Source organism: Grampus griseus (assembly GCF_964374135.1).
Source record: "Grampus griseus genome assembly, chromosome: 2".
NCBI classification, from domain to species: domain Eukaryota; kingdom Metazoa; phylum Chordata; class Mammalia; order Artiodactyla; family Delphinidae; genus Grampus; species Grampus griseus.
This window is the reverse complement of record NC_139018.1, coordinates 120,018,588-120,044,003: the sequence shown is the minus strand read 5'-3', so window position 1 is coordinate 120,044,003 and position 25,416 is coordinate 120,018,588. Positions and strand designations below refer to the sequence as shown.

Here is a 25,416-nt window from a genome sequence, read left to right as displayed (position 1 = left end):
CTAGCCTCTTTATTGCCCCATTTGGGGACCCTTGGAACTGGCCTCCCCAGCTAGTCCCACTTCGAATGCTACCACCCACTCCCCTAAACCCACAATCCCTGTTTAGCCACGAGGAAGACCCTGGATGTACCCACATCGAAGAACATTCTACGAAATACACAAGCCGGGCTTCCCTGGTGGCGCAGTGGTTGAGAGTCCACCTGCCGATGCAGGGGACACGGGTTAATGACCCGGTCCGGGAAGATCCCACATGCCGCGGAGCGGCTGGGCCCGTGAGCCATGGCCGCTGAGCCTGCGCGTCCGGAGCCTGTGCTCCGCAACAGGAGAGGCCACAACAGTGAGAGGCCCACATACCGCAAAAAAAAAAAAAAAAAAAAAAAAAAATACACAAGCAGTTCAACAGTCAGCTTGTCATCTCCCCCGACCAGCTCCCACCCAAACGAACGCCCAAGGGAGCTGGAGTGGCCTCGGGATCACCATCTGCCTTCTCTGAGGAGCCTGAAGCTGGGCAAATCACAACTGAGCTAACCAGCACCTCAGAGGAAGCTCTTCACCCGTGAGACGTGACACAGATCAGCGACAAGACAGCAACAATGTTCCATCCCAAGGACAGCACTGAACCCGGGAGGCAGTGATCCTCTGTGCCACGCACCGATTCCTTGCATTTTTCTTTTAAACGTCTGTTGTTGCTACAATATTGTTGTACAGCCAATAAAAATGAACAAAAGCTGTGTTATTATCATTTTGTTGACTCGTCAGGGTAAATGATAACTCTGTTTCTCACAAGGTGCAATTATCTGGAAGTGAACGTCCTTGAAAGAGCATGTGGCCTCCCAAGCTTCCAGAAACATCTCTGCCAGCTCGGGCCGGCCAGCCTGCCCCTGGGCCCAGTCAACCCGCTTGGACTCTCCAAGGCCTTGCTTATCTGGGCCTCCTCCCATCCTTCAGCAACGGCTTGCCCTGGATGAGGCCCCAGCTGTCTTTCTACCTCTGACCTCTCTCCTTCCCAAACTTCTTGAAGAAAAAAACTTCCTCCCTCTTCCTTCCATCAAGCTTGGCCCTGATGGCGGCAAAGAGGGTAGGGGCGTGGTGGGGTCCCTGTGGGCATGGAGATCAGGATTTCCGCCTTCCCAGTCCCCCAAAGTTCTGTCCTGCGTGGGTCCCCTGGCTTGCTTCGTTAGTGTCCCGTCAGCCCCCTCCAGCACACCCAGTACAGCTCCATCCCTGCCCTGGACCACCCGGCTCTGCCCAGCAGCCTCCCACCTGGCTCACCTGGAGAATTCAACTGGGCATCTTTCACCTTCGCTGGGGACGAGAGCTTGAGAGCATGGCTTAGGGGCTCTTTGGAGACTGTGTGCCCGTCAGTCAGGGAGCTGGCAGGGGAGGGGAAAAACAATTGTTAGAAGATGGCAGACTGGCCTGGGCTCCCGATGCTGGCCCAGAACACGTCTCAGCAGCCCCGGGGGTGACGCTGGCATCTCTGCCTCCCGGGTGAGTCAGGGGACAAGACCTTAGTAGTTGCAGGAGTTAACCTCACCCCCATGTCACCCTCCCCCTTCAGGTTCTAAGGACTCAGTAGAAAGAAAAATCAAGTCCTGCTCTGCTTTAATTTGCTGTGAGACTCTGGGCAAATGCATGCCTCTCTCTGGGCTCAAGTGTCCCCATCTGGATAAAGAAAGGCTTGGGGTCTGGCACTGGAGGAAAACTTTGAGGGTTGGGAGGTGCCCCCACGCCCTTTCTCTCCACCCCCACCAGCCCTCAGGCTTTGGGAATAGCCATGCTTAGAAACTCAGAGTGGAGCTGAGGACACTCCTACAGCTCTCACGAGTCCTAAGCAGGCCCCCAAGTGAGGCCCTCTCCCCTGCAACGGTGTCTGTGAGTGTGCCCTATGTCCATGACCTAATGGACAGAACAGGCATGGGACCAGGGAAATCTGGGGCTCTTGCCATCTGTCTTCACTCCTGGCCCAGATCCCCCTTGCCTCCCAGGCTTGGCGGCTCTGGACAATGAATCTCCTCTTCTGGTCAACACAGCCCACGGGTTTACTGGGCCTCCATTATCAACTCAGCCTCACTGCTCCTTGACATGATTCCTCCTCAGGGTTCAACTGGCCAGACCTCAATCTCCTGGGTGGATGAGCAGATGGGGTTCAGTATACACCTCAGGGTCAAGCAGGATTACTCAACTCCGGGGACACCTTTCACAGTCATCGGGTATGTAAACAGAGCCTACTGGAGTTGTGCAGTGTGCAACCTGTGCAGCTGGTCTTGGCAGCCCTGAGGGCAGGACCCTGGCTCCAGGGAATCCCACCTGTCTGTCAGGGTGGGGCTGGTCCCATCCCTACCTAGTCCCCAGGCAGCTTGCTCAGTTACCTGCTTCTCACATTCGTCCTTACTCCTTGCTGGTACCGCAGGTTCAAATTAAGTTTGCAAACACATGCAGGCCCACCTGGTGCCAGTCTGTTTAAGAACCTGAGATAGGTTTTAAAGCAAAAGACATCATGAGGTTATGAAGGGAGGGCAGTGAGGAGGAGGGGGATGAGTGGGGTGCCAAGCTGGTCCCCTTCTTGGGAACTTTGTGAACAAGGCTGGGCCACGGGGCTGAAGCAGCCCTTCTGTTGCTATGGTGACCTGCTCCAGGGAGGCTGCCGGAAGGACTGAAAAGATGACAAAGCATGCTTCTGGGGTGAGGCCTGCTGTGCCAGGCAGAGGGAAACGGAGGGTTCTGAACACCGTGGGACTTGTCCTGCTGACTTTGGATCATCGGTTACTGCCATTACTCTCTTGGGTTGTTGAGTAAAAGCTGCCTCCACCTTGGGACAAAGAAGACTATAATGTTATCAAATGACTCCTGCACTCTGGGCTCAGACAATTACAGGGCAAATGGGGGGACACGCACATAACTAGGCGGAGGGTCCCACACTGAGAGTCCGGGGGAGGACTGTGAACTTGGTGTAACATCCATGCTCTATTTCGGCCCCTGTCCTCCAAAGATAGGGCTGCCCACAGGGTAAACCAAGTGCTTAAAGCCAATCAGCTTTTGAAATCACCAGCTGTGGGCAGCCACCCCCCAAATTAGCCAAGGCATCACTGGCTGTAATCTCCCACCATCTTAACTGCTTCCTCACAAACAAGCCTGTTTTTAAATCCTCACCATCAAAAGGTACAGGCAGCATTTCTGCCACCTAATAAAATTTGCATAAACTGGTTCTGGTTTTAAAATAGCTAAATGGGTTTCCCGGGTGGCGCAGTGGTTAAGAATCTGCCTGCCAATGTAGGGGACACGGGTTCGAGCCCTGATCCGGGAAGATTCCACATGCTGAGGAGCAACTAAGCCCATGCGCCACAACTACTGAGCCTGTGCTCTAGAGCCGCGAGCCACAACTACTGTGCCCACGTGCCACAACTACTGAAGCCTGCATGCCTAGAGCCTGTGCTCCGCAGCAAGAGAAGCCACCGCAGTGAGAAGCCCGCGCACCGCAAGAAAGAGTAGCCCTTGATCGCCGCAACTAGAGAAAGCCCGCACAGTAACGAAGACCCAACGCAGCCAAAACTAAAATAAATTAATTTAAAAAAAACCACCTAATTATCCAAATGAGTAAAGTATGCTCTTCCTCTTGGTTTGAACCTTCAAGATTTAGTCCCCTTAGGGGGAGGGTATCCTTGTCCATCATCTGAAACAGAATTTGCTGGACCCCCCTATAACTTTTTCCTGCTCACTTCACTCAAGGTCATACTAGTAACAAACTCTACAGGTCTGGCTTGTAACACAAAAATGAGCGAAACTGCATCGCGTCGAGGGCCATCTGCCCCTTCCCAAGGTGGCTGCTGCCTCACACGTCTTTGTTGGCCATGGTCGTCTTTAGTTTTTAATTCTCACCTGCATTACTAGTGGTCACTTCTTGCCACTGTCACTGTGCCGGCCTGTAGCAACTCACCTCCCTCCTACTTTACAGGGTTTTTTTGGTAGCAGACTAGGAAATAAAATATCCAAGCTTGTTAGAATTGTCAGTTAACTCAGAGGAGATGGCTTCCAAAGTGAAATTTATAATGTTTTCCTCAAAGAAAAGAGATTTGGGGAGCAATCCCTTCAGTTTTGACTCCTTAAAAGCATTTTGGGCCCCTTCTAATTCTTGCTGCCATGCCAGAAGGAACAAGTGGCTGGTAAATGACCCCAGCAAGTGAGGTACGACTATTATAGTCAACACGATGAGCCAGGCAAAGGTGATTGACACGGTATCCCCGTCATTCTGGAATCTTAGACTCCTCCTGGAATACAGCGCTCCAGAACTTGGCTCAGTCCCAGAGGCGGAAGTTCCTAAGCAGCAGAATGACAGTTATGGTGGGAGAATGGCCCAAGGAGGCTGACTTGCCCTGCTTTACTCATTCCTAGGAGGAAGAAGATCCAAAAAGTATCCCTGGTGAGGACGGGAATTGCTCTCAACCCCAGCTCACACTACACACACACACACACACACACACACACACACACACACACACACACACCATGAGCATCTTGCCTTTACTCACTTTCACAGAAGCAAAAACTTCTTCAGCACCTGCCCAGTAGCACAGGGAGCAAGAAAACACTTGAAGGGCATGTATGAGCAGACATATTGTGATGTGTGTGGGGCAGGCAGAGGAGTCTGGGAGAGCCCGCACTCTCCTCTCTCTGAACTGGCTCTCCTTTCTCCTCCAATCTTGGCAGAAGAGCTGATGGGAACCATTTAAAGACACAGCCTGCCAAAAGCTTCCTTCAGCTCCTCCAGGAAGTCCTCCCGGATTATCCCCAACACCTCTCACCCTTGTAGCCCTCAAACACTCAGGTTTGGGCTTTGAAGGCCACACGTGGCTTGGGAAGCTCCTTGAGAGTACGGGTCATGTCTGATTCAACCCTGACCTCTGTCCCTCAGTACTCTCTGGCATGCAGTTGGAGCTCAGTAAATGTTCGTTGGATCTAATTGTTCCCAAGTTGTCACTATGCGTGTGACACGTAAGTCGAGGGGAGCCTTCGTTTTCCATGTGAACCCCTCACGGATGGGGATCCATCTCCTCTTTATTTCTGTGGCTCTTTCTTCCCAATCAACCCTCTGCTCTGTGTGCAGTAGGTGTTCAATAAATGCTTTCTTGAAATAATAGAGCGTTGAGATTTACCAGAGTCGGCCTGTTCAAGTCACTTTACTTGCCGTACAACCTTGGGCAAGTCACTGTACCTCTCTGAGCCTAGGTTTTCTGCCTAAATCCTATGACCGTTGTGAGGATAAGAGGATACATGTAAAGTGCTTAGTAGATCAACAGCTCTCATCCTTACTGGTGAACTCTCATGGATCTTTTGGGGAATAAGTAGGAAGAAATTTTTTGGTGAGATTAGGATGGTGACTAAGAAGGGTGAAAAGACCCAATCCAAGTCTGGGGGTCGAGACACCCTTCCAAGCCTGGGTACTCTCTCTGGGAGGCAGCGTGGGGGCCGGGAGGTGGGAAGAGGGTGGGATCCTTGTTCCTTACATGGTCCTCAGTGTGGAGCTGGCAGACCTGAGCAGGAGTGCCTCTGGCATGGTCCCTGAGGGGTGGCCACACCCTGCGAGCTCACCGGGGAGAGAGTGAGAACCTCAGAGAGCTTGTCCCAGCATTCCCCGGGAGAGCCGCATCAGCCCCAGAGAGGTCCAGAACCACAAAACCATCCTGCAATAGAGACACAGCGTGAGTCATCTCGTGGCCTGGCTGGGCTAAGGGGGCACCTGCCCTCCTTCCTGGACACGACTCACTGGCTCCCAGCCTCGGTACCGGACTGCAATTTACCGCCTCCTAAGCCCACATGCTCTATTCGCATCAGGAACAACGCAGCATTGCAGGAGGTGGCTGCCTTCGGCCTCCGGGCTCTCTAGCCCCCAGGATCAATCGGTCACCAGGATGAGCAAATACATCAAATTCTTGGGCCTCCTGCTTTGCAAAGACTCTTGCCCACTATTGGCAACCGTCCGGCCCCACACCGCCGTTTCTTGTTCTGGTTCTCACCTCTCTCTGCTCTGGGGGCAAAGGGAGAACCCTACTCCTATACGCCACAGGATGTTTTCAGTGGAGGGCGTTGCCCAAATACTTTCCCAAATCCTAAAAACCCCAAGTAGGGAGAGGAGCAGTGCCTCCTCCAAATCCCACGGTCCTGGCCACACAGGCTGGTCCCTCTGCACAGGCTGGAGCTCTCAACAGTGACCTAGTCTGCAGCGCTGCTTCCCACGGGTTTCCCCATTCCCCTGCACGGTGGACCCCACGCCCCCCACTGCCCTTTAGTCTGCATGACCTGCCCGTCTCACCTCAAAGATCAGTGCCCCTGAAATCTCTCTTGTGATTCCTGACTCCCAACTGGAAGACCCCCACCGAGGACTTAGAGAGGACTGCATGCCGCGAGGGTCTGGCTGCCGCAGGGCACTCACCTTCCTCCTTGGGGCTGGCAGGCACAGAGCTCAACATCCCCTGTGCTCCTTCAGCTAAAGCATCATGGGTGTCGGAGCCAGTGCTGCCGGGTCCCCTGGTTCCAGGTGATGATGCAGTGGGGCTGGGCGTCAGTGGGGACCCGCCCCATCCTGCCTTGGACCTGCGGGTGAGGTGTGGCCCCAGATACCTTTGACCCATCTGGCTCAGGTCCTAGCTGCTCACCTGTGAGGCTTACATAAAGAGGGCAGGAGGCAGGGGAGGGGTCTAGATGCCAGTGCAGGTGGGCGTGTTGGCTGTCATCCTGGGTAGAGCCACACAAGGACACTGTTCCTGCCACTGGGCCCTCCACCTGGAGCCAGCCCTGGGCCCCAGGGGCTGGGCAGGAGGTTTGACATTTTTTTTTTTTTTTTAACTTTTCTTTACTAAATGCACGCATTGTGCCAAGTGCTTTATGTGCGTTAACTCTCTGCATTCTCCCAACAACCTAATATGGAATGTAGTAATAGTCTCATTTTGCAGGTGAGGTGAGAGGCCCAGAGAGTTTTAGACTTGTTCAGTGTCACACACCCAGCAAGAGGCAGAGATGGCATTTGAAATCCAGGTCTCCATAACTGGCCCTGAAACCAGGACACCACATAAGCTAGATCTAACCATTATTTGCATCATAAAATTCAGCCAGGGCTTCCCTGGTGGTGCAGTGGTTGAGAGTCCGCTTGCCGATGCAGGGGACATGGGTTCGTGCCCCGGTCCGGGAAGATCCCACATGCCACGGAGCGGCTGGGCCCGTGAGCCATGGCCACTGAGCCTGCGCGTCCGGAGCCTGTGCTCCACAGCGGGAGAGGCCACAATAGTGAGAGGCCTGCGTACCGGAAAAAAAAAAAAAAAATTCAGCCAACAGCTCCATCTCATATTGCCTCTGGCAAGCCCCTCTTCCACGGTAACAATATCTCTGCACGTTGCCCTCTTGTCCTCAAACGCCCCCTCCACTTGCACCTCATTCCAGAGACTCTCAGGTTTGTGGCAGTAAACCTGCATCTTCTAAAACCTGGGCCATGCTCTCTAGAAACCCCCCTCCCAACCACTGTGCTGTTTCGCCTCCCACTCCCATCACCCCAGAGTTACCTCCCCACCTTAGTTTTCACCTGCCAACTGCCTTGGGGTGAGTGGGGATTGGACGAAGTAAAAAAATGGAGGCAGTCCCCCTGGGTGTTAGGGGGAACTTAAGTCCTAATTCGAAGGCTAAGAGTCAGGGCATAGCAGCAGGATGGGGCAGGAGTTGTTCCAAGGCCCTCCACCCAGTCAGATGGCAGATGACTTCCAGATTGCTACACTAAGCTGGCCTGTCACTACCAGCACACCAGCTTCAAGAGAATTCTGCCCTTTCAAATTCCAGTTTGTTTTTGGCTGCAGTGCATGGCACGTGAGGTCTTAGTTCCGCAACCAGGGATTGAACCTGTGACCCCTGCATTGGAAACGCAGAGTCTTAACCACTGGACCACCAGGGAAGTCCCAAATTCCAGTTTCTTAATGGCCTTTTCCCCCAGTGATCCTTGCCCACTGCCACCTCAGGGCATCCTGAAAATTTGGGTTTGGGGTGTTGGTCCTGAGCCTCCCATGAGTTATGAGCCCTTTGAGAAACTGCTGGAAGCCCTCCCCTGGCCCCACCATCCATGTTTGCAGATGGTCTCTTGCAGTTTCAGGGCACCCAGGGGGCTTGGGAAGCCCATGCTATATATTAACAACCAACCCAGTGAACCCCAGAAGGGAATGCAGACTCTTCCTCTGTCCTGAAGGGAATACGGGCTGCCCCTCTTCTCCTCCTCCCGCTTTCCTAGTGAGGACAGAGCATTGTTGTTGATGATAGAAGTTGGCACTGGGGGTCGATGTGGGTGGGCATGGCGGGAGAAGTGTCCTCACTTCGGGGGTCTAGCAGGAACACGTACCCAGATCCCTCAGCCCCTCCCGGGCAGCTCGACAGCCACTCTGGATGTAGAGTTCCCAAACTGACGAGGAAGCTGGGCAAATGGGCTTATTCTAGGCAGGAGGGCTTGGGAAATGTGTCATCTTCCCTTTCTATCCCCTAGCGCAGGGAGATCAGCTCGGTGCTTTGTGACCACCTAGAGGGGTGGGATAGGGAGGGTGGGAGGGAGGGAGATGCAAGAGGGAAGAGATGTGGGGACATATGTATATGTATAACTGATTCACTTTGTTATAAAGCAGAAACTAACACACCATTGTAAAGCAATTACACTCCAATAAAGATGTTAAAAAAAACAAAACAAAACAGAAAAGCCACAAGGTTGCCTCCCCCTGGCAGAAGCTTCCAGCTGTTCTTCAGACGCTTCCTCCTCCCGGAAGCCCTCTGGGAGGGACTCCCAGCTCTCATGTTTCTTCCTGGAGCTGTCCTGGCTGAGCCCATCCCAGAGCACTTAACATTGAGAGTCTGGGTGTTACTTTTTAAAACATAATTGTCTACCTGAGATAAAAACCTTAAGCCCATATTCTCAGAGCTGGAAATGATCTCTCCCCGTCCCATGACGGTCGGCTCCGCGACTCTCCTCCTTCCTACTGTGATTATTGACTGAGTGCCTCCTCTGCAGACATTGCAGGGGGCCTGGGGGCAGAGGTGAGCCCAGTGAGCCTGGCCCCTGCCTGGAAGGCTTGGAGATGATGGGACTGACAGTCAAAAAAAAAGATGCATTCAAGGTCACTGTGGGGTCACCAGACCCAGGCTGGGGTAGGGGGTACAGCAAAATTAAAGGGAGAAAGTTGGATAGGGGTGAAGGTTTATTTTATGAGAGGCAGAGGGTAAGCGTCCCAGGCAATGGTGCAGCAGGGGATGCTGGTGCAGACAGAAGAGGATACAGGGCCCTGGTCATAGACTCAGGCTGTGGACCGTCCCGGCCTTGGTCCCCCAGCTCACAGGGGGATCTTGGCCAATGCAGAGATCTTTTGGGGATCCATGGTCTCTTGGAAAGGGTGAGGACGGGGCAAAGGTGGTCTAAGACATACCCCCCCAGATCCACCAGAAGGAACATATTTGGGGCAGGCACTCAAGGGCCCTTGACTGTGACTGAGCCCCCAGTCTAAGGGCCTAACAGCAGAGTGTTTGCTGAGAGGCCAAAGGCTAGTCCCAGCTTCACCTTGGCTCCCACCATCCATGGTGGTGGGGCCCTCCCGCCAGCCAGCTGACTTCTAACCCAATTGGCAGTGGCTCAGTGTTTAACCCTGTCTAGTTAATCACACAGTCTGCACGGTCACACTGAACTCCCCTGCAAAGCCTGGAAGGAGTCTGGTCATGCCCAAGACAGGTCCCTGGGCACTGGGACATCTGGATTCGGGCCCAGGTTCTGCCTTAGTTGGGTAAACTTGGGCAAGTTCCTGGTCCTCTCTGGGACTCAGTTTCCTCAGGTAAGTCACAGACAGAGGGCCTTCCAGTTTTCTGTCTATGACTGGTGATTTGGGGGCCTGAGCTGGAATTCTGCTGCACCAGGCAGAGACAAGGCTACGAGGTTGGGTGTTACTAGGCTCCCAGGCCTGAGGAGCCGGGGGAAAACAAGGCAAGAATAACGATAGTAATGGCTAATAGCTAACAGGTATGCAGCACTAACTGTGCGCCAGGCAATGTTCTGTGCACCTTACACATATATTAACTCATTTAATCCTCACAACAGCCCCGTAAGGTAATTCCTATCACTATCCCCACTTTACAGATGAGGAAACTGAAGTACAAGGAGATTATGTAACTTGCTCAAGGTCTTTCAGTTAGCAGAGTAGGATGCAAATTTGCGCAAGTGGGCTTCAGTGTTTATGCTCTTAACCAACAGGCTATACCTCAATAGTCTCAGGTCTGCTGGGTGATTCGAGTGGGTGGGGCAGGGGCAAAAGGGCGGGAAGTGTAGAAAGGTGGGCACCCCATGGTCCTCAAAACTCCTGCTTCCAATCATTCATCATTAGACCCTTCTTTACACCCTTCCTCCAAAATTTTGAAAAATTTTCTATATAGCCAAGGTTTAAACCGTCAAACCATTTTCTTATGTTGCATTGATGACAGACACAGATAACTGTCAATTGGTGTCTTGAATCATCGCTGGGAGAGCAGTATGAAGCTTGGAGTTGACATAATTCCAACACAAAGCAAAGACTCCTAGAAAATTGCCATTTGTACATGAAGTACCACGAGTTTGACTTTGGGCACATTTTTCCTGTTAGGACTTCAGTTACTCCATCTATAAAATGAAGGGGTGGAAGGGATAGTCTCTAAGTCCCAGCTCTGATGATAGGTGGTTTTCCATGTTTCTACTAAGGAGATGAGAGGAAGGAAGAATACTGCCCACTCCTCGGCCAGAGGAACTTCATGGTGTCAGGTTGGGGGCAGAGCTGGAAGTTAGACGTCTACCAACAGGGGTGTCGTGTCCCTGCAGCACATGAATGTTGGCTCCCAGACTTGGTCCCTGCCCTAGAGGAGCCCACAGCCTAAAGAGGAGGGTGAAGGAGAGAGGCACGTACATGGCCTGTATACAGGAGAGGTATCTGTGAGCATGGCAGGCAAGGGGGTCGCGAGGTGGAGGCACAGCGCTGTGGGAGCCTGGTCTTTTAGGGGAACATGGTTTCACTTTTTTAAAAGTGAGAACTAACATTTACTGAGCAATTAGTATGTGCCAGGTGCTGTTCCAGTTGCGTTACATGTGTTATTTACTTATCTCAACGATCTTATAAAGTAGGTACTAAATTAGAATCCCCCATCTAACTGGAAATGGAAGGACAAAGAGATGAAGTAACTTGCTGGAGGTTATACAGCTTGTAATTGGAATAGTTGGGATTCAAATCCAGGCAATCTGATTCCAGATTTTATGTTCTGAACCACCATATGCTCCGCCTAAAATTGGGTGAGGCTCTCTGAAGCTCCTTATGCCTCTCCACACACTTCAGCAACATGGGTTTTCTTCGGAGCAACTGGCTCAGAAAGGCAGAGCATTGTGGCTGAGACGCTAGTTTAATGCACATGTATTTTTAAATTCTTCAAATCAGCATACTCCTGACATATCACAGTATCCAACATATAACAAAAAAATGATCAGACATCTGAAAAAGCAGGGAATGTGAGCCAAAATCAAGGGGAAGAAAACAGCCAATAGAAACAACTCAGGTATGACGCAGATGTTAGAATAAATATACAAAGGCTTTAAAACAGCTGCTAACACATGTTTGATAATTTAAAGAAAAAATGATAACTGATGAACAGATGGAGAATTGCAACATAAAAATAGAAAGTATAAGAAAAGTACAATCTCTGAAATGAAAAATTCACTAGATGAGCTTAACAGCAGATTGGAAACTACCCCCCCCCCAAAAAAAAGTTCATACACATGAAGACAGAATAATAGAAATTATTTAATCCAAATACTAGAGAGAAAAAAGATTTTTTAATTGAACAGAATGAAACATTGTTGAAAGAAATTAACAAAGAGCTAAGCAAATGCTAAGCTAAGCAAAGAGACTTAATATTGTTAAAATGGCAATAATAATATTGTTAAGATAGCCAAATTGGGTATTCCCTGATGGTACAGTCTTTGGGAATCTGCCTGCCAATGCAGGGGACGCGAGTTTGAGCTCTGGTCTGGGAGGATCCCACATGCCGCAAAGCAGCTAAGCCCATGCACCACAACTACTAAGCCTGTGCTCTAGAGCCCGCAAACCACAACTACTGAGCCCACGCGCCACAACTATTGAAGCCCACGCGCCTAGAGACAGTGCTCTGCAACAAGAGCAGACACCGCAATGAGAGGCTCACGCACTGCAATGAAGAGTAGCCCCCGCTCACCGCAACTGGAGAAGGCCCACGCGCAGCAACGAAGACCCAGTGCAGCCAGGGATAAATAAATATAATTAATTAATTAAAAAAAACTTTTTTAAAAAAAGATAGCCAAATTGATCTATCGGTCAACATAATCTCTATCAAAATCCTAGCTGGCATTTTGGCAGAAATTAACAAAGTGGTCTAAAATTACTATGAAACTTCCAAAGACCCAGGATAGACGAAACAATCTTGAAAAAGACCGAAGTTGGAGGACCACACTTCTTGATTTCAAAACATACTATAAACCTACACTACAGTAATCAGGAAAAAGTGATACTGGCATAGGATAGACATATAGATGAATGGAATAGAATATAGGATTCAGAAATCCACCTTCACATTTATAGTCAACTGATTTTCAACAAGGGTGCCATGCCAATTCAATGCGGAAAGTATTCTTTTCAACAAATGGTACAAATCAACAAATGGTGCTGGGACAACTCAATATCCACATGCAAAAGAATAAAGTTGGACCCTTTCCTCATACCATACACAAAAAATTAACTCAAAATGTATCAAAGGCCAAAATGTAAGAGCTTAAACTGTAAAAATATTAGAAGAAAATCTATGTGGACTTAAGTTGTTATTTTTTTGTTTTTTGGGGGGCTTTTTGGCCACGCCACATGGCTTGTGGGATCTTAGTTGCCTGACCAGGGGTGGAACCCACACCCTAGGCAGTGAAAGCACGGAGGTGGTCTTCAGTTAGGTAAAGCCTTCTTAGCTATGACACCAAAAGTACAAGCAACAAAACAAAAACAGGTAAATTGGACTACATCAAGATTAAACCTCTTTGTGCTTCAAAGGACACCATCAAGAAGGTGAAAAAATAACCCACAGAATGGAAGGAAATATCTGCAAATCATTTATCTGATAAGAGAATTGTATAGAATATATAAAGAACTCTAACAATTCAACAACAACAAGAAAGGAAAGAAAAAAAACCCAATTAAAACGGGGCAAGGATTTGAATAGACATTTGCCCAAAGAAGACATACAAATGGACAACAAGCACATTAAAGGATGTTCAACACCATCAGCTATCAGGAAATGCAAATCAAAACCAGAATGAGATAACACTTCATACACACTGGAATGGCTGTTTATAAAATACAGATACTAACAGTGTTGGTGAGGATGTGGAGAAATTGGAGCTCTTGTACACTGCTAGTGGGAATGCAGCTGCTTTGGAAAACAATGTGCTAGGTCCTCAAAAGGTTATACATAGAGTTATTATATGACCAAACATTTCCACTTCTAGCTTTATACCCAAAAGAAATTAAAACGTATGTCCATACAAAAACTTGTACATAAATGTTCATTGGAGCATTATTCATAATAGCCAGAAAATGAAAACTCAAATGTCCATCAACTGATGACTGGGTAAACGAAATGTGGCATGTCCATACACTGGAACATTATTTGGCCATAAGAGGAATGAAGTACTGATACATGATATGACACGGATTAATCATGAAAATATCATTCTAAGTGAAAGAAGCCATTCACAATAGATGATATATTATATCAGTTCCTTTAAGTGAGAGGTCTAGAATAAGCAGATCTATAGAGACAAAAAGCAGATTTGTGGTTGCCTAGGGCTGGAGGCTTGAGGGGAAATGGAGAGTGACTGCTAATGGGTCTAGGGTTTCTTCTGGCGTAATGAAAATATTTTTAAATGGACTGTGGGGAATTCCCTGGAGGTCCAGTGATTAAGACTCCATGCTTCCACTGCAAGGGACAAGGGTTCATTCCTGGTCAGGGAACTAAGATCCCACATGCCTCACAGCATAGCCACACACAAAAAATAATAAAATAAAATGGACTGTGGTGATGTTTGCACAACTCTGAGAATATACTAAAACCCACTGGATTTTATACTTTAAATGGGTAAATTTTATGGCATGTAGTTTATATCTCAATAAAGCTGTTATATTAAAAAAAATGAACAGAGCCTCAGTTACCTGTGAGACAACATCAAATATCTTTCAAAAAACATCTTTCAGAATGAAAGCAAATACAAAATGGATAACCAACAAGGACCTACTGTATAGCACAGGGAACTATACTCAATATCTTACAATAACCTCTAATGGAAAAGAATCTAAAACTATATATATATATATATATATATATATGACTGAATCATTTTGCTGGACACCTGAAACTAACACAACATTGTAAATCAACTATATTTCAATTAAAAACAAAGTGAAATAATGACATTTCATTTAAATGCAGGATGGGAGGATTTTTCACCAGCACACTTCTGTGATGGTTTGAAATCATGTCTGCAAATTCTTTACACTATTCCCATCAATAGACTGAGTTTTATTCTCTTCTCCTTGAATATGGGATGGCCTTAATGACCAGCTTCTAACAAATACAATGTAGTAGAAGTGACACTATGTAATTTCCAAGGCTAGATCATAAAATGTGATACGGTTTTCACCTGACTCTCTCAGGATACACGCTTTTTGGATCCCTGACCCACCATGTCAGAAATCTGGCTACCTTGAAGCCACCATGAAGGAGACCATGTGAAGAAGCTACATAGAAATAAAGATACTGAGGCTCCCCAGCTGTTCCCAATCCCAGCTTATTGAGTCTTACCACCTCAGGCATCAGACATATGAGTAAAGAAAACTTTGAGATGGCCCTGGGCCCAGCCACCAGCTGTCATGTCAAGAAGACACTTAAGCAGCCTATAGAGAGGTCCACTGGCAAAACTAAAGTCTCTGGATAACACCAATGTAGTAAGTTGAAAAATGCCCCACCCCCCTGCAAATATTCATCTCCTAATCTCTGGAAACTGAATATTATCTTACATGCCTTTACACGCCTCCCCTCCCCACCCCCTAAAAAAGGATTTTGCAGATGTGATTAAATTAAGGATCTTGAGACAGGGACATTATCCTGGATTATCCAGGTGGGCATTAAATGCACTCACTTGTATCCTTACATGAGGGAGGCAGAAGGAGATTTGACACACACACAGAAGAGAAGGCAATGTGACCACAGAGGCAGAGATTGGAGTGGTGCGACCACAAGCCAAGGGTGGAGGCGGGGAGCCTCCAGGAGATGGAAGAGGTCAAGAACAGATTCTCTCCTAGAGCCTCTGGAGGGAGCACAGCCCTGCTGACCCTTGATTTGAGCCCTGTGAAACTGATTTCAGACTTCTGGCTTCCAGAACTATGAAAGAATAAAGTTCTGTCTTAAACCACCAAGCTTGTGGTAATTTGTTAAAGTGGCAACAGGAAACTAACACAGCCAGTGAGGAACAGAGGTCTACCAACGACCTTATAAGTGAGCTTGAAAGAGGGTCTTCCAATTCCAGATGAGTATTATTACCCTGGCTGACATCTTGGCTGTAACCTCATGAGAGACCCTGAGCCAGAACCACTTTACTAAGTTGCTCCTGAATTACTGACCCATATAAACCATGAGAGATAATAAATGATTGTTGTTGGTTTGAGGCACCACAGTTTTGAGTGATTTGTTAAGCAGCAAGAGATTAACTAGGACACCTTCACTACAAGAAACGCTACAGGGATTTATTCGGGCTGATAGGAATTACACCAGATGAAAACATGGATTTACAAGAAGGAATGAAGATCAGTGGAAATGCTAAATATATTAGAAACAAGACAAGGATGCCCACTCTTACTACCTCTATTCAGCATCATATTGGAGGTCCTAGCCTGTGCCGTAAGGCAAAAAAAAAAAAAAAAAAATTAAAAGGCAAAATGATTGGAAGTAAAAGAAGTAAAACTATCTTTTAAAATAGATAACAAAATTGTATGTATAAAAAAATCCTAGGGGATCTATAGAAAGAAACACTAGGGCTTCCCTGGTGGCGCAGTTGTTGAGAGTCTGCCTGCCGATGCAGGGGACAAGGGTTCGTGCCCCAGTTTGGGAAGATCCCACATACCGCGGAGCGGCTAGGTCCGTGAGCCATGGCCGCTGAGCCTGCGTGTCTGGAGCCTGTGCTCTGCAATGGGAGAGGCCACAACAGTGAGAGGTCTGCGTACCACAAAAAAAAAAAAAAAAAGAAACACTAGAACTAATAAATTAATTTAGTAATATCACAGGATACAAGGTCAATTTTTTTAAATCAATTGTATTTTTTATAAATAACAAATTATTAGAAAATTAACTTTAAAATACAATTTACATAGTATCAAAACCCATACAATTCTTAGGAACAAATATAGGAAAAAAGGTGTAAGACATCTACAACTGAAAACTACAAATCATAGTTGAGAGAAATCAAAGACCTAACTAAATGGAAATACATACCATGTTCATTGATCAGGATATTCTCCCCAACTTGAAATATAGATTCAGTTCATTCTCAGTCAAAATTCCAGCAGTCTTTTTTGTTGTGACTGACAAGATAATTCTAAATTTTGCATGGAAATACAAAGGAGCTATTGTGTTAGTAACCTATTATTCCATAACAACTATCCCAAAACGTGGTGACTTAAAATACAAGCATTTATTATCTTACAGTTTCTGTGGGTTAGACATCTAGGTGTGGCTTAACTGAGTGCCTCTGGCTCAAAATCTCTTGTGATGTTGTCATCAAACTGTCAACCAGGGCTGTGTTCTCATCTGAAGGTTCAACTGGGAGAGGATCTGCTTCCAACTCACTCATGGGGTTGTTGGCAGAATTAAGTTCTTTGCAGGTTGTTGGGCTGAGGGTCTCAAATCCTTAATGGTTGTTGACCAGAGGGTTCCCTCAGGCCCTTGCCACCTGGGCCTCTCCCTCAGAGCAAGCAAGTAAGAAAATGAGGGAGAGCAGTCAAAATGAAATCATGGTCTTTTTGTAACCAAATCTCTGAAATGAAATTCCATCACTTTTGCCATATTCTACTTCTTAGAAATGAGTTACTAGGTTGGCCCACATTCAAGGGTAGGGGATTACACAAGAATACAGAAGGTAAGACTCATTGAGGAGCATCTTAGAGGCGTCTACTGCTCCCAGGATAACCAAAACAATCTTGAAAAAAAAAAAAAGAACAAAGTTGGAGGACCAACACTATCTGATTCAAGACTTAATATAAAGCTATAGTAATGAAGACAGTGTGTGTTGACATAAATATAGAAAAATAGTTCAATGGAAGGAAATCCAGAAATAGGTCCCTACATATGGACAGTTGACTTTCTTTTTTTTTTTCTTTTAAAACAAAGGAGCCACAGCAATTTAATACTGAAAAAAAAATCATTTTCAACAAATGGCACTTGAATAACTGGATAAAAATGTGGGAAAAAAGAAAATAGTAATTTGAGATGGATCATAGGCCTAAATGTAAAGGCTAAAGCTTTTAGTAGAACACATAGAAAAAAGTATCTTTGTGACCTTAGTACAGGCCAAGATTTCTTAGAGAGGATGCAAAAGCACTAACCATAAAAGAAATACTTAGATAAATTAGATGTATCAAATAAAAAGATGTTTGCTCATCAAAAGACAGCATTAAGGAAATGAAGATAAGCCACAAACTGGGAGATAATATTTTCCATACAAGTATCTAGTTAGGGACTGATATCCAGAATATACAGAGAAATCTCTGCAAATCAGTAACAAAAGGATTAAGAACACAATTATAAAATGGTCTAAAGATCTGGATAGACACTTCACAAAAGAAGATATAGAAATGGCCAATAAGCACATGAAAATAAACTCAACATCATTATCAGGGAAATTAAAACCACAATGAGATACCACTATTCGACCACCAGAATAGGTAAAATTAAAAAGACTAACAATATTTAGTGTTGACAGAGATTTGGAGCAACAGAAACTGCTCTTGGTGATGGCATGACCACTTTGGAAAACTTCTGGTGGCTTCTTTAAACATATACCTATCTTCTGATACAACAGTTGTATTTCTAGGGTCTTCTCCAAGGAAATGAATATATATGTCCACAGAAAACCTTATACAAGAAAGTTCACAGCAGCTTTACTAATGAAATCCCCAAACTGGAAACAACTCAAATGCCCTCAACAGGAAAATGGACAAACAAATCGTGGTCTAGCCACTCGGCGGCATTCTACTCAATGATACAAAAGAATGAACTACTGAAACACTTCATACATGGAGGAATCGTGCAAACGTCATGATAAGTGAAAGGAGCCAGACATAGAAAGGTACATACTGTATGATTCCATTTATATGATGTTCAAGAACCGCCAGAAAACAGTGGCTGTTCAAAACTGGTTTGCTTAAGGACAAATGGGGGTGAGAGCTGACTAGAACGGAGCAGAGAGGACATTCTGGGCTGATGAAAATGTCCTATATTTCTACTGAGTTGTTGATTACAGGGGTATATACTTTTTGTCAAAAGTCATCAAATTATACTCATATCTGTACATTTCACTATATGAAAATTTTGCTTACACACAACCTATTATATTTTGCAGATATAAATTCTTATTTTACAGCTGCTTGGGGCTAGAGTCCAAGCTAGGTCCTAGATGTCCTTCACATGGTGCAACCTTTGCAGTTTCCAAAGCACCTTCCCAGCCCTGACTTTAAATGTTCCTCACAGGCTCCTTTGCAAGGAGCCAGGGATGCCTGGGGAGGAGGGCTAGAGCCAGGACCCAGGGGGCACTCATAGAACCCAGGGTGATATAAGACTTTCTCTCACTATCACTGCCCATGTCTTTTGCAGGACAAAGAGATAAGTAGTGAGTTCCTCATCCCTGGAGGTATTCAAGTCAGGGTAGGTTGACAGTATGTGAATGTTGTGACAGAGTGGGTTAGACTCAGTGACCTAAAAAACCCCCACTGGCCTGAGAGCCTACCATTCAGGGACTTGCCTAGGGACAGAGTGAGTCAGCTTCTGGCCCAGCGTTCTGACTCCAGGCCAGCTTGGGCTCTACTGACCCCAGCCAGTGACTCTACAGCCCCTGCAAGAACTCAGTGCTGGCCTAGGCTCATCTGCATCCTGAAAGCGTCCAGACTTGTATTCAGATGTCTAGGACCGGGACTTCCCTGGTGGTCCAGTGGTTAAGAATCCACCTGTCAATGCAGGGGATGTGGGTTCTATTCCTGGTTGGGGAACTAAGTTCCCACATGCCACGGGGCAACTAAGCCCAGGTGCCGCAACTACTGAGCCCATGTGCTCTGGAGCCCATGTGCCACAACTAGAGAGAAGCCTGCCCATGCACTCCGGAGCCAGCCCTCCACAGCTAGAGAGCACGTGCACCACAACTACTGAGCTCGTGCACTCAGCACCACAACTAGAGAGAAGCCCGCGCACCGCAATGAGGAGTCGCTACAAAAGATCCCGCGTGCCACAGAGAAGATCCCACATGCCGCCGCTAAGATCCAAGTAGCCAAATAAGTAAAATAAATAAATAATCATTAAAAAAAAAAAAAAAAAAGAGGTCTGTGCCCAGGGTTACTTTGCCCCAGGGATTCTGACTTCTGGGATGTGCCCTGCCCTTTATCCTGGGACTCTTGACCTTGCCTTCCTGTGGTACTTATAATATACTCCCACATCCTCTGTCCTGTGCCGACTGGTCTTTTAGTTTCTCAAACACTGCAAGCTCCTCAGGGCCTTTGCACATGCTATGCCCTTTTCTTAGAAACATCTTTCCCTACCAACTCCTACTCCTCTTTCGGGTCTCAGCTTAAACGTTACTTTTCCCAAGGAAGACTTCACCAACCTCTGAGTCAGTTATTAAGAAATTAAACATTTTCCATTTTAATAATTTTTAAGTATGCAATTCAGTGGCAATGACCACATTCCCTCCTTTTTCCCCTTAATTCTTTCATGGCACCTTTTGCACTTATAGTTTAATAAGTAATTGTATAATTATTGGGACTTCCCTGGTGGTGCAGTAGTTAAGAATCTGCCTGCCAATGCAGAGGACACGGGTACAAGCCCTGGTCTGGGAAGATCCCACATGCCGCGGAGCAACTAAGCCCATGAGCCACAACTACTGAGCCTGCGCTCTAGAACCTGCAAGCCACAACTACTGAGCCTGCGTGCCACAACTACTGAAGCCTGCACGCCTAAAGCCCATGCTCCACAACAAGAGAAGCCACCGCAATGAGAAGCCCGCGTACCACAATGAAGAGTAGCTCTCGCTCGATGCAACTAGAGAAAGCCCGTACTCAGCAATGAAGAATCAAAGCAGCCAAAAATAAATAAATTTACAAAAAAAAAAAGATAATTATATAATTATTTGTTCATGTCTGTCTTTGCTGCAAGTATGTTAATTCCTTAAGTTGGGGCTTGTTTTGTTTTCTATGATATTCTCTTAGCATAGTACCTGACATATTCAATAATAAATAATTTTGAATAGATGAATGTATACTTATGAAAACAGATAGATAATAAAGATACCAAAATAAGAGGGAAAAGGCAACTCTACGATAACCATTTCTCATATTATGGGGAAGTGAGGGGGAGGAAGTTGGGAAAACTAGAAGGCCCTGGATATTCCATATTCTTAAGGATGCCTGTATCATTTCCATAGCATTTGCATTAGGTTTGTTCCTCCCAGGCTTGCACACCCCAGAGATGGGGAGCTCACTCCCTACCATCCTTGGAAAGCTTTATCAGTGAGAACAGCCTTCTTCACTGGGCTTGCAGCAGCCTCCTGTGCCTGTCCCACACTCCTGGCTCTGAGGGAACTCCTCTCGGCACCCAGTCTTTGAGCAGGCAGGGCTGGGAGAGGCAGCTGGGAGCCCAGGGGGAAATATGGTCAGTTCAGAGTTCACCATCCTTCCCTGGGCCAGACTCGACTCTGCAGGCTCCCTTCTCCTGGCGTCTGCCTCCCAACTCCAGCCTGTATTCACTGCTGCCAGAGTCACCTCCCCAAACTAGGCTCTCCTTCTGCTTCTACTGCTTCCACGCCTGCCAGGGCTCCTCTCTGCCTCTTCCTCTGGCTCTGGCAGCCCTCATGCCTGGCTGCCCCTAGTCTGGCCACACCAGCCTATCCAGACCTAGGAGTTAGCTTAGGAGTTAACCTGACTGGTCTGACGGCCACCTGTAACTCCTCCACAACCACTGCTTCTGTCCACAGGATGCCCCTGCCTACAACCAGGGCATCCACCACCCTTCAAACCCAGGATGAACTGTCTCCTTCTCTGGTTCTTCTGAAGCCCTTCCTCCAACCTGGGCTTCTTCAGGCTCAGGGAGGCTGGTGTCCCTCCCGCACCGAGAGTTTAACAGGGCTACTCCGATGGGTACTCCTAATGGATGGCATGGTCTACAGCCGCAGCCTCAAAGGACACAGAGCGCAAGCTGCCAGATCAGCGCCTGACCCGTCTTGGCTCCAACCCAGCAGACCCATCCTCTCTTGGCCCTGGCCCGGCTCCCTCCCTCCAACCCTGCAAGTGGTGTGGCACAAAAGGGAATTCATGTGGGTCAGCCTGGTGTGCAAACCCTCCTCTTCCCAGTCTCCACCTCCCTGATCTCCGGCCTCCCCTCTGCAACCCTGGGAAGGGGAAGGGGGTAAGATAAGGCCCCTCTCAGGCTATTGGAGGAATGTAGGCCCACCCTCCCCCAGGAGCAGCAGCCAGCCCATGGCCACAAGGCCAGGACAGATAGGCAAGCCTGAGATAGAGCCCTTTGCTGCTGGGGCTGGCCTGAAGGGGCATCACAGCAGCTGTAACGGCCTCTGACTTGAGAACAATGTTAAACAAGGGTTCAAAGTTCTTTCCTCATGACTACTCTGCAAGGCCGACAGAGCAGGCGTTATCATCCCCATTTGACAGATGGAGAAACTGAGGCTCAGAGAGGGTGACTTGCCCAGAATCAGATTAGGTCCAGAGCAGAGCTGGATGGGAACCCAAGGCATGAGCACCCGCAGCCTGCTAAGAGAATTCCCAGGCATTGCTAGGAGGTTAACTATGCATTTGAGCGGTGGCCCTTGTGCCTTTGAAAGCATTTCATACACACCAGCTGATAGAATCTGTCCAAATTTTCTGCAGGGTTAACAGTGGTCAGGCGTTTTGTCTTCATTTGTACAGACGGTGATACTCAGGCTCAGAGAAGCTCAACAACTTACCCGAAGTCGCTAAGCAAGAAAGCAGGAGGCCTGACCTTCTGAGTTTTCAGCCCTCTCTTCCCCCACAGGGCTCCTCACCTACCTACCCTTAGCAGCCCTGCCCCAGCCTGGGGCTCTCTGCTGCTTCTCTTTTATGGAGTCTGCAAAGCAGGTCCAGGCCTCTGTGAGCCCATTCCCCAGGGTGAGGGAATTCCAGCCAGCCCACATTGAGGGCCCCACTGACCCTCCCAGGGAGGGGGCTGGACCTCATGCTCTTGGAGGTCTTGAAGGTAAGGAGCCCCTGCTTCTGGCAGGACAGGAGTCCATTCTCCGTTCTCGGCAGACCCAGGGCAGGGCCCAGGCCTCCAGCCCTGGGAGGGGCCTCCGCCCGTGAGGCACTTTCACATTTATTCCATTTGCTCCATCTTTCCTTCCTTGTAACCCCTCATTGAGAACAATGGCCATTCACTCTGTAGCTCAAACCCTGGCAACTTCTCCCCATAGGGCTCAGCCCCCGGCATTTCTCCCTTGTCCTTCTCCCCTGCCGCACTCCAGCCACCCAGGCCTCTCCCTTCCCTGAGTTCCCCGTCTTGCTTCGCATATTCTCACCCTGGCAGTGCTGGTCCCTTCTCCCGCATGGCCCTTCCTCTCTGACTGTTAGTGCCCTCCTGACCATCGAAGACCTGTCTCAAGAGTCTCCCGTGGGAAGCTTCCCTCCTCCTCCTGGCCTGTGTTCCTCCTGGGCACAGACCACAGGCATCTGGACCCTGGGGTTCCATGTGTCTGCCTTCTCCCTGCCTCCTGGTTGAGGGCTTCTTGGGCCAGGACTGGGTCTCAACTTCTCAGGATCTTACCACTCCTTTGATGGACAGGGCCTGGGCCAGAGTGGGCACTAGTGAATGGCTGACCAATTGAATCCACTTCCTCTGAATCACAGATTAGCAGAACACATACAGCAGGAGGGCTTTGGGGAAAATTCAACCACCGCATTCATGTACAGACAGGGAAGCTGCAGTCCAGAGAGGCGCAGGGACCCACCAAGGTCACACAGCAAGCTGGAGCCGGATCCTCTGGCTCTCCCCTGTCCTTGTCCGTCATTGACCCCCACATGCCAAAGGCCCCCTTGAGGAGACGGGGAAATATTCCTATTGACTGAAAACTTCTTCCTCCATCCACCTGCAGCCCCCTACTCATGCCCTCATTCCTCGGTTGAGCCCCTCTTGGCCACACAGGGGAGTAGACAGTTTCAAGTGACACATGTCCCAGTCCACGGCTTATTCCATTTAGAGATCATCCAGACCCTTCCCTTCATTTCCCAGATGAAGAAACTGAGGCTCAGAGAGTGAAGCAGCTTGCCCAGGTTCACACAGCAGAGTCAAGTCCACAGCTCGGCCAGAGGCTCCATGGACAGAGACCGACCTCCAACTTACCTGGTTCCCAAGTGTCCTTGGGTGGTCCCCAGGCTCGCATCCAGCCGGCTCTCCTGCGGGGTCACTCTGCTGTCCGGCATGCTGGGGTGCTGGGGGGGACAGCTGCGTCCGGCTCCAGAAGTGCACGGCACCCGCCGCGGGCATCTGCTGGAGAGAGAGCTGTCTCCCACTGCATGAGAGGTTGGCCTTGACCGGGTGGTGGGGGTTGGCTGGGGAGGCAGTGACTAGAGTGGCCCAAAGAGACCCATTTCCTCTCTATTTTTAGAAGCTCAAAACACCCCTCAGCGGTGAAGTTGCTCAGGATTAAAACTTTCCTTTTCTTTGTGATTTTGTTTCACTCAGGACGAGGAGAATTTCAATGAAGCCAGTGTTCTTTTTCATGCAAATCCACTCTGGTTCTCCCAGGAAGTCTGGCCAATGGGCTCAGGGCTTCTGGGCCCCCAGAAAACCTCCTCACTGGCTTTAAAAGGCCACGTCGTAGCCCAAGGGGTTCTCAGCACCAATCTGGATTCAGATCCTGCAGTGGTTGCTAACCTCGACTGCCCACATCCTGCAACCTTGCCTCACCGTCGGCTGGACGCAGCCCCAGGAAGGGGTTTCACCCGCACAGCCCACCTCCCCCAGGCCCTGCACTGGAGGCTGGGGATCCGAGGAGGACCTGTGGCTCCTGCCCTCAAGGAACCCCAGTCCAGGGGAAGGAAAGAGACATTTCCAACACTGAGGACTATGATATAGTTGACAGAAGCATTTGCACTGAAGCAGACGTGATAGAGGACCTAGGAACGTGACCACCCAGGGGCACCAAAATAGAAGTGTGGATCTGTTCCATCAGCTAAAAGAAAGAAGAGTACTGATGGTGGGTCTGCAGCATCTGTAAACAGATGTGGAAAATTCACGTAGGGCACGGCGGGTGGCGGGGGGCTTTCTCTGAGTACCAGAAATCTCCCCCTTAGACTGTACTAGTTCCCTGCAGGAACGAAGTACCACGAACTGGGTGGCTTAAAACAGAAATGTATTCTCTCACAGTTCTAGACGCCAGAAGTCTGAAATCAAGGGGTCATTAGGGCCATGCTCTCTCTAAAAGCTCTAGGGAAGAATCTTTCTTTGCCTCTTCTAGCTTCTGGTGGTTCCCAGAAATCCTTCTGTTCCTTGGCTGGTAGATGTGGCCCTCCAATCTCTGCCTCTGTTTCCACATGACTGTCTGCCCTCTGTGTCTAGGTCCCTATTTTCTCTTAAGGACAACAGTCATTGGACTAGGGCCTACCCTAATCCAGTATGATATCATCTTAACTAATTATATCTGTAAAGAGCCTATTTTGAAATAAGGTCACACTCCAAGGCTCTGGGTGTGCATGACTTTTGGGGGCACATGATCCAACTGAGTACAGCCTGAATACAGGAGGCACTGGTGGAGATTCTACGAGATGTCCCCAGAAGGGGTCAGCAGGTTCAGCTGGGTCACAGGTCTTAACTGGTAGAGGCAGGTGGCTGAGAAAGAGCTTGCCTGAATCCATGAAAATTCAGAGCATGGACCCTAGGACTGCCTCCCAATACATTGAAGGCACATTAGACAGGAGGCCTGGAGGCTGGCTTTGACGCCCGAATCTTCCACTGACCCCTTCTCCCCATGACCTTGGGCAGGTCTCTGCCCCTCTCTGGGCGTTAATTTAACTGTTTGGATCATGAGGATGG

At 48.4% G+C, this 25,416-nt stretch overlaps 1 protein-coding gene across 2 annotated transcripts in view; it reads right to left on the bottom strand.

Moving 5' to 3' along the window:
• ACSBG1 (acyl-CoA synthetase bubblegum family member 1) overlaps window positions 1-23,804 on the bottom strand; it is a gene marked incomplete at both ends in the record, with an annotated part of 58,602 nt that extends 34,798 nt beyond the window's left edge. Inside the window, 3 exons of one of the 2 annotated variants that reach the window (XM_082648662.1) lie at window positions 1,273-1,373; window positions 2,373-2,471; window positions 5,505-5,554. In XM_082648662.1, the coding sequence (XP_082504788.1) occupies window positions 1,273-1,373; window positions 2,373-2,471; window positions 5,505-5,554 (250 nt within the window). Of the gene's footprint in view, window positions 1-1,272; window positions 1,374-2,372; window positions 2,472-5,504; window positions 5,555-23,724 lie in introns of those variants that run through there. The other variant, XM_082648663.1, reaches the window with a different exon arrangement.
• Window positions 23,805-25,416: the final 1,612 nt, after the last annotated feature.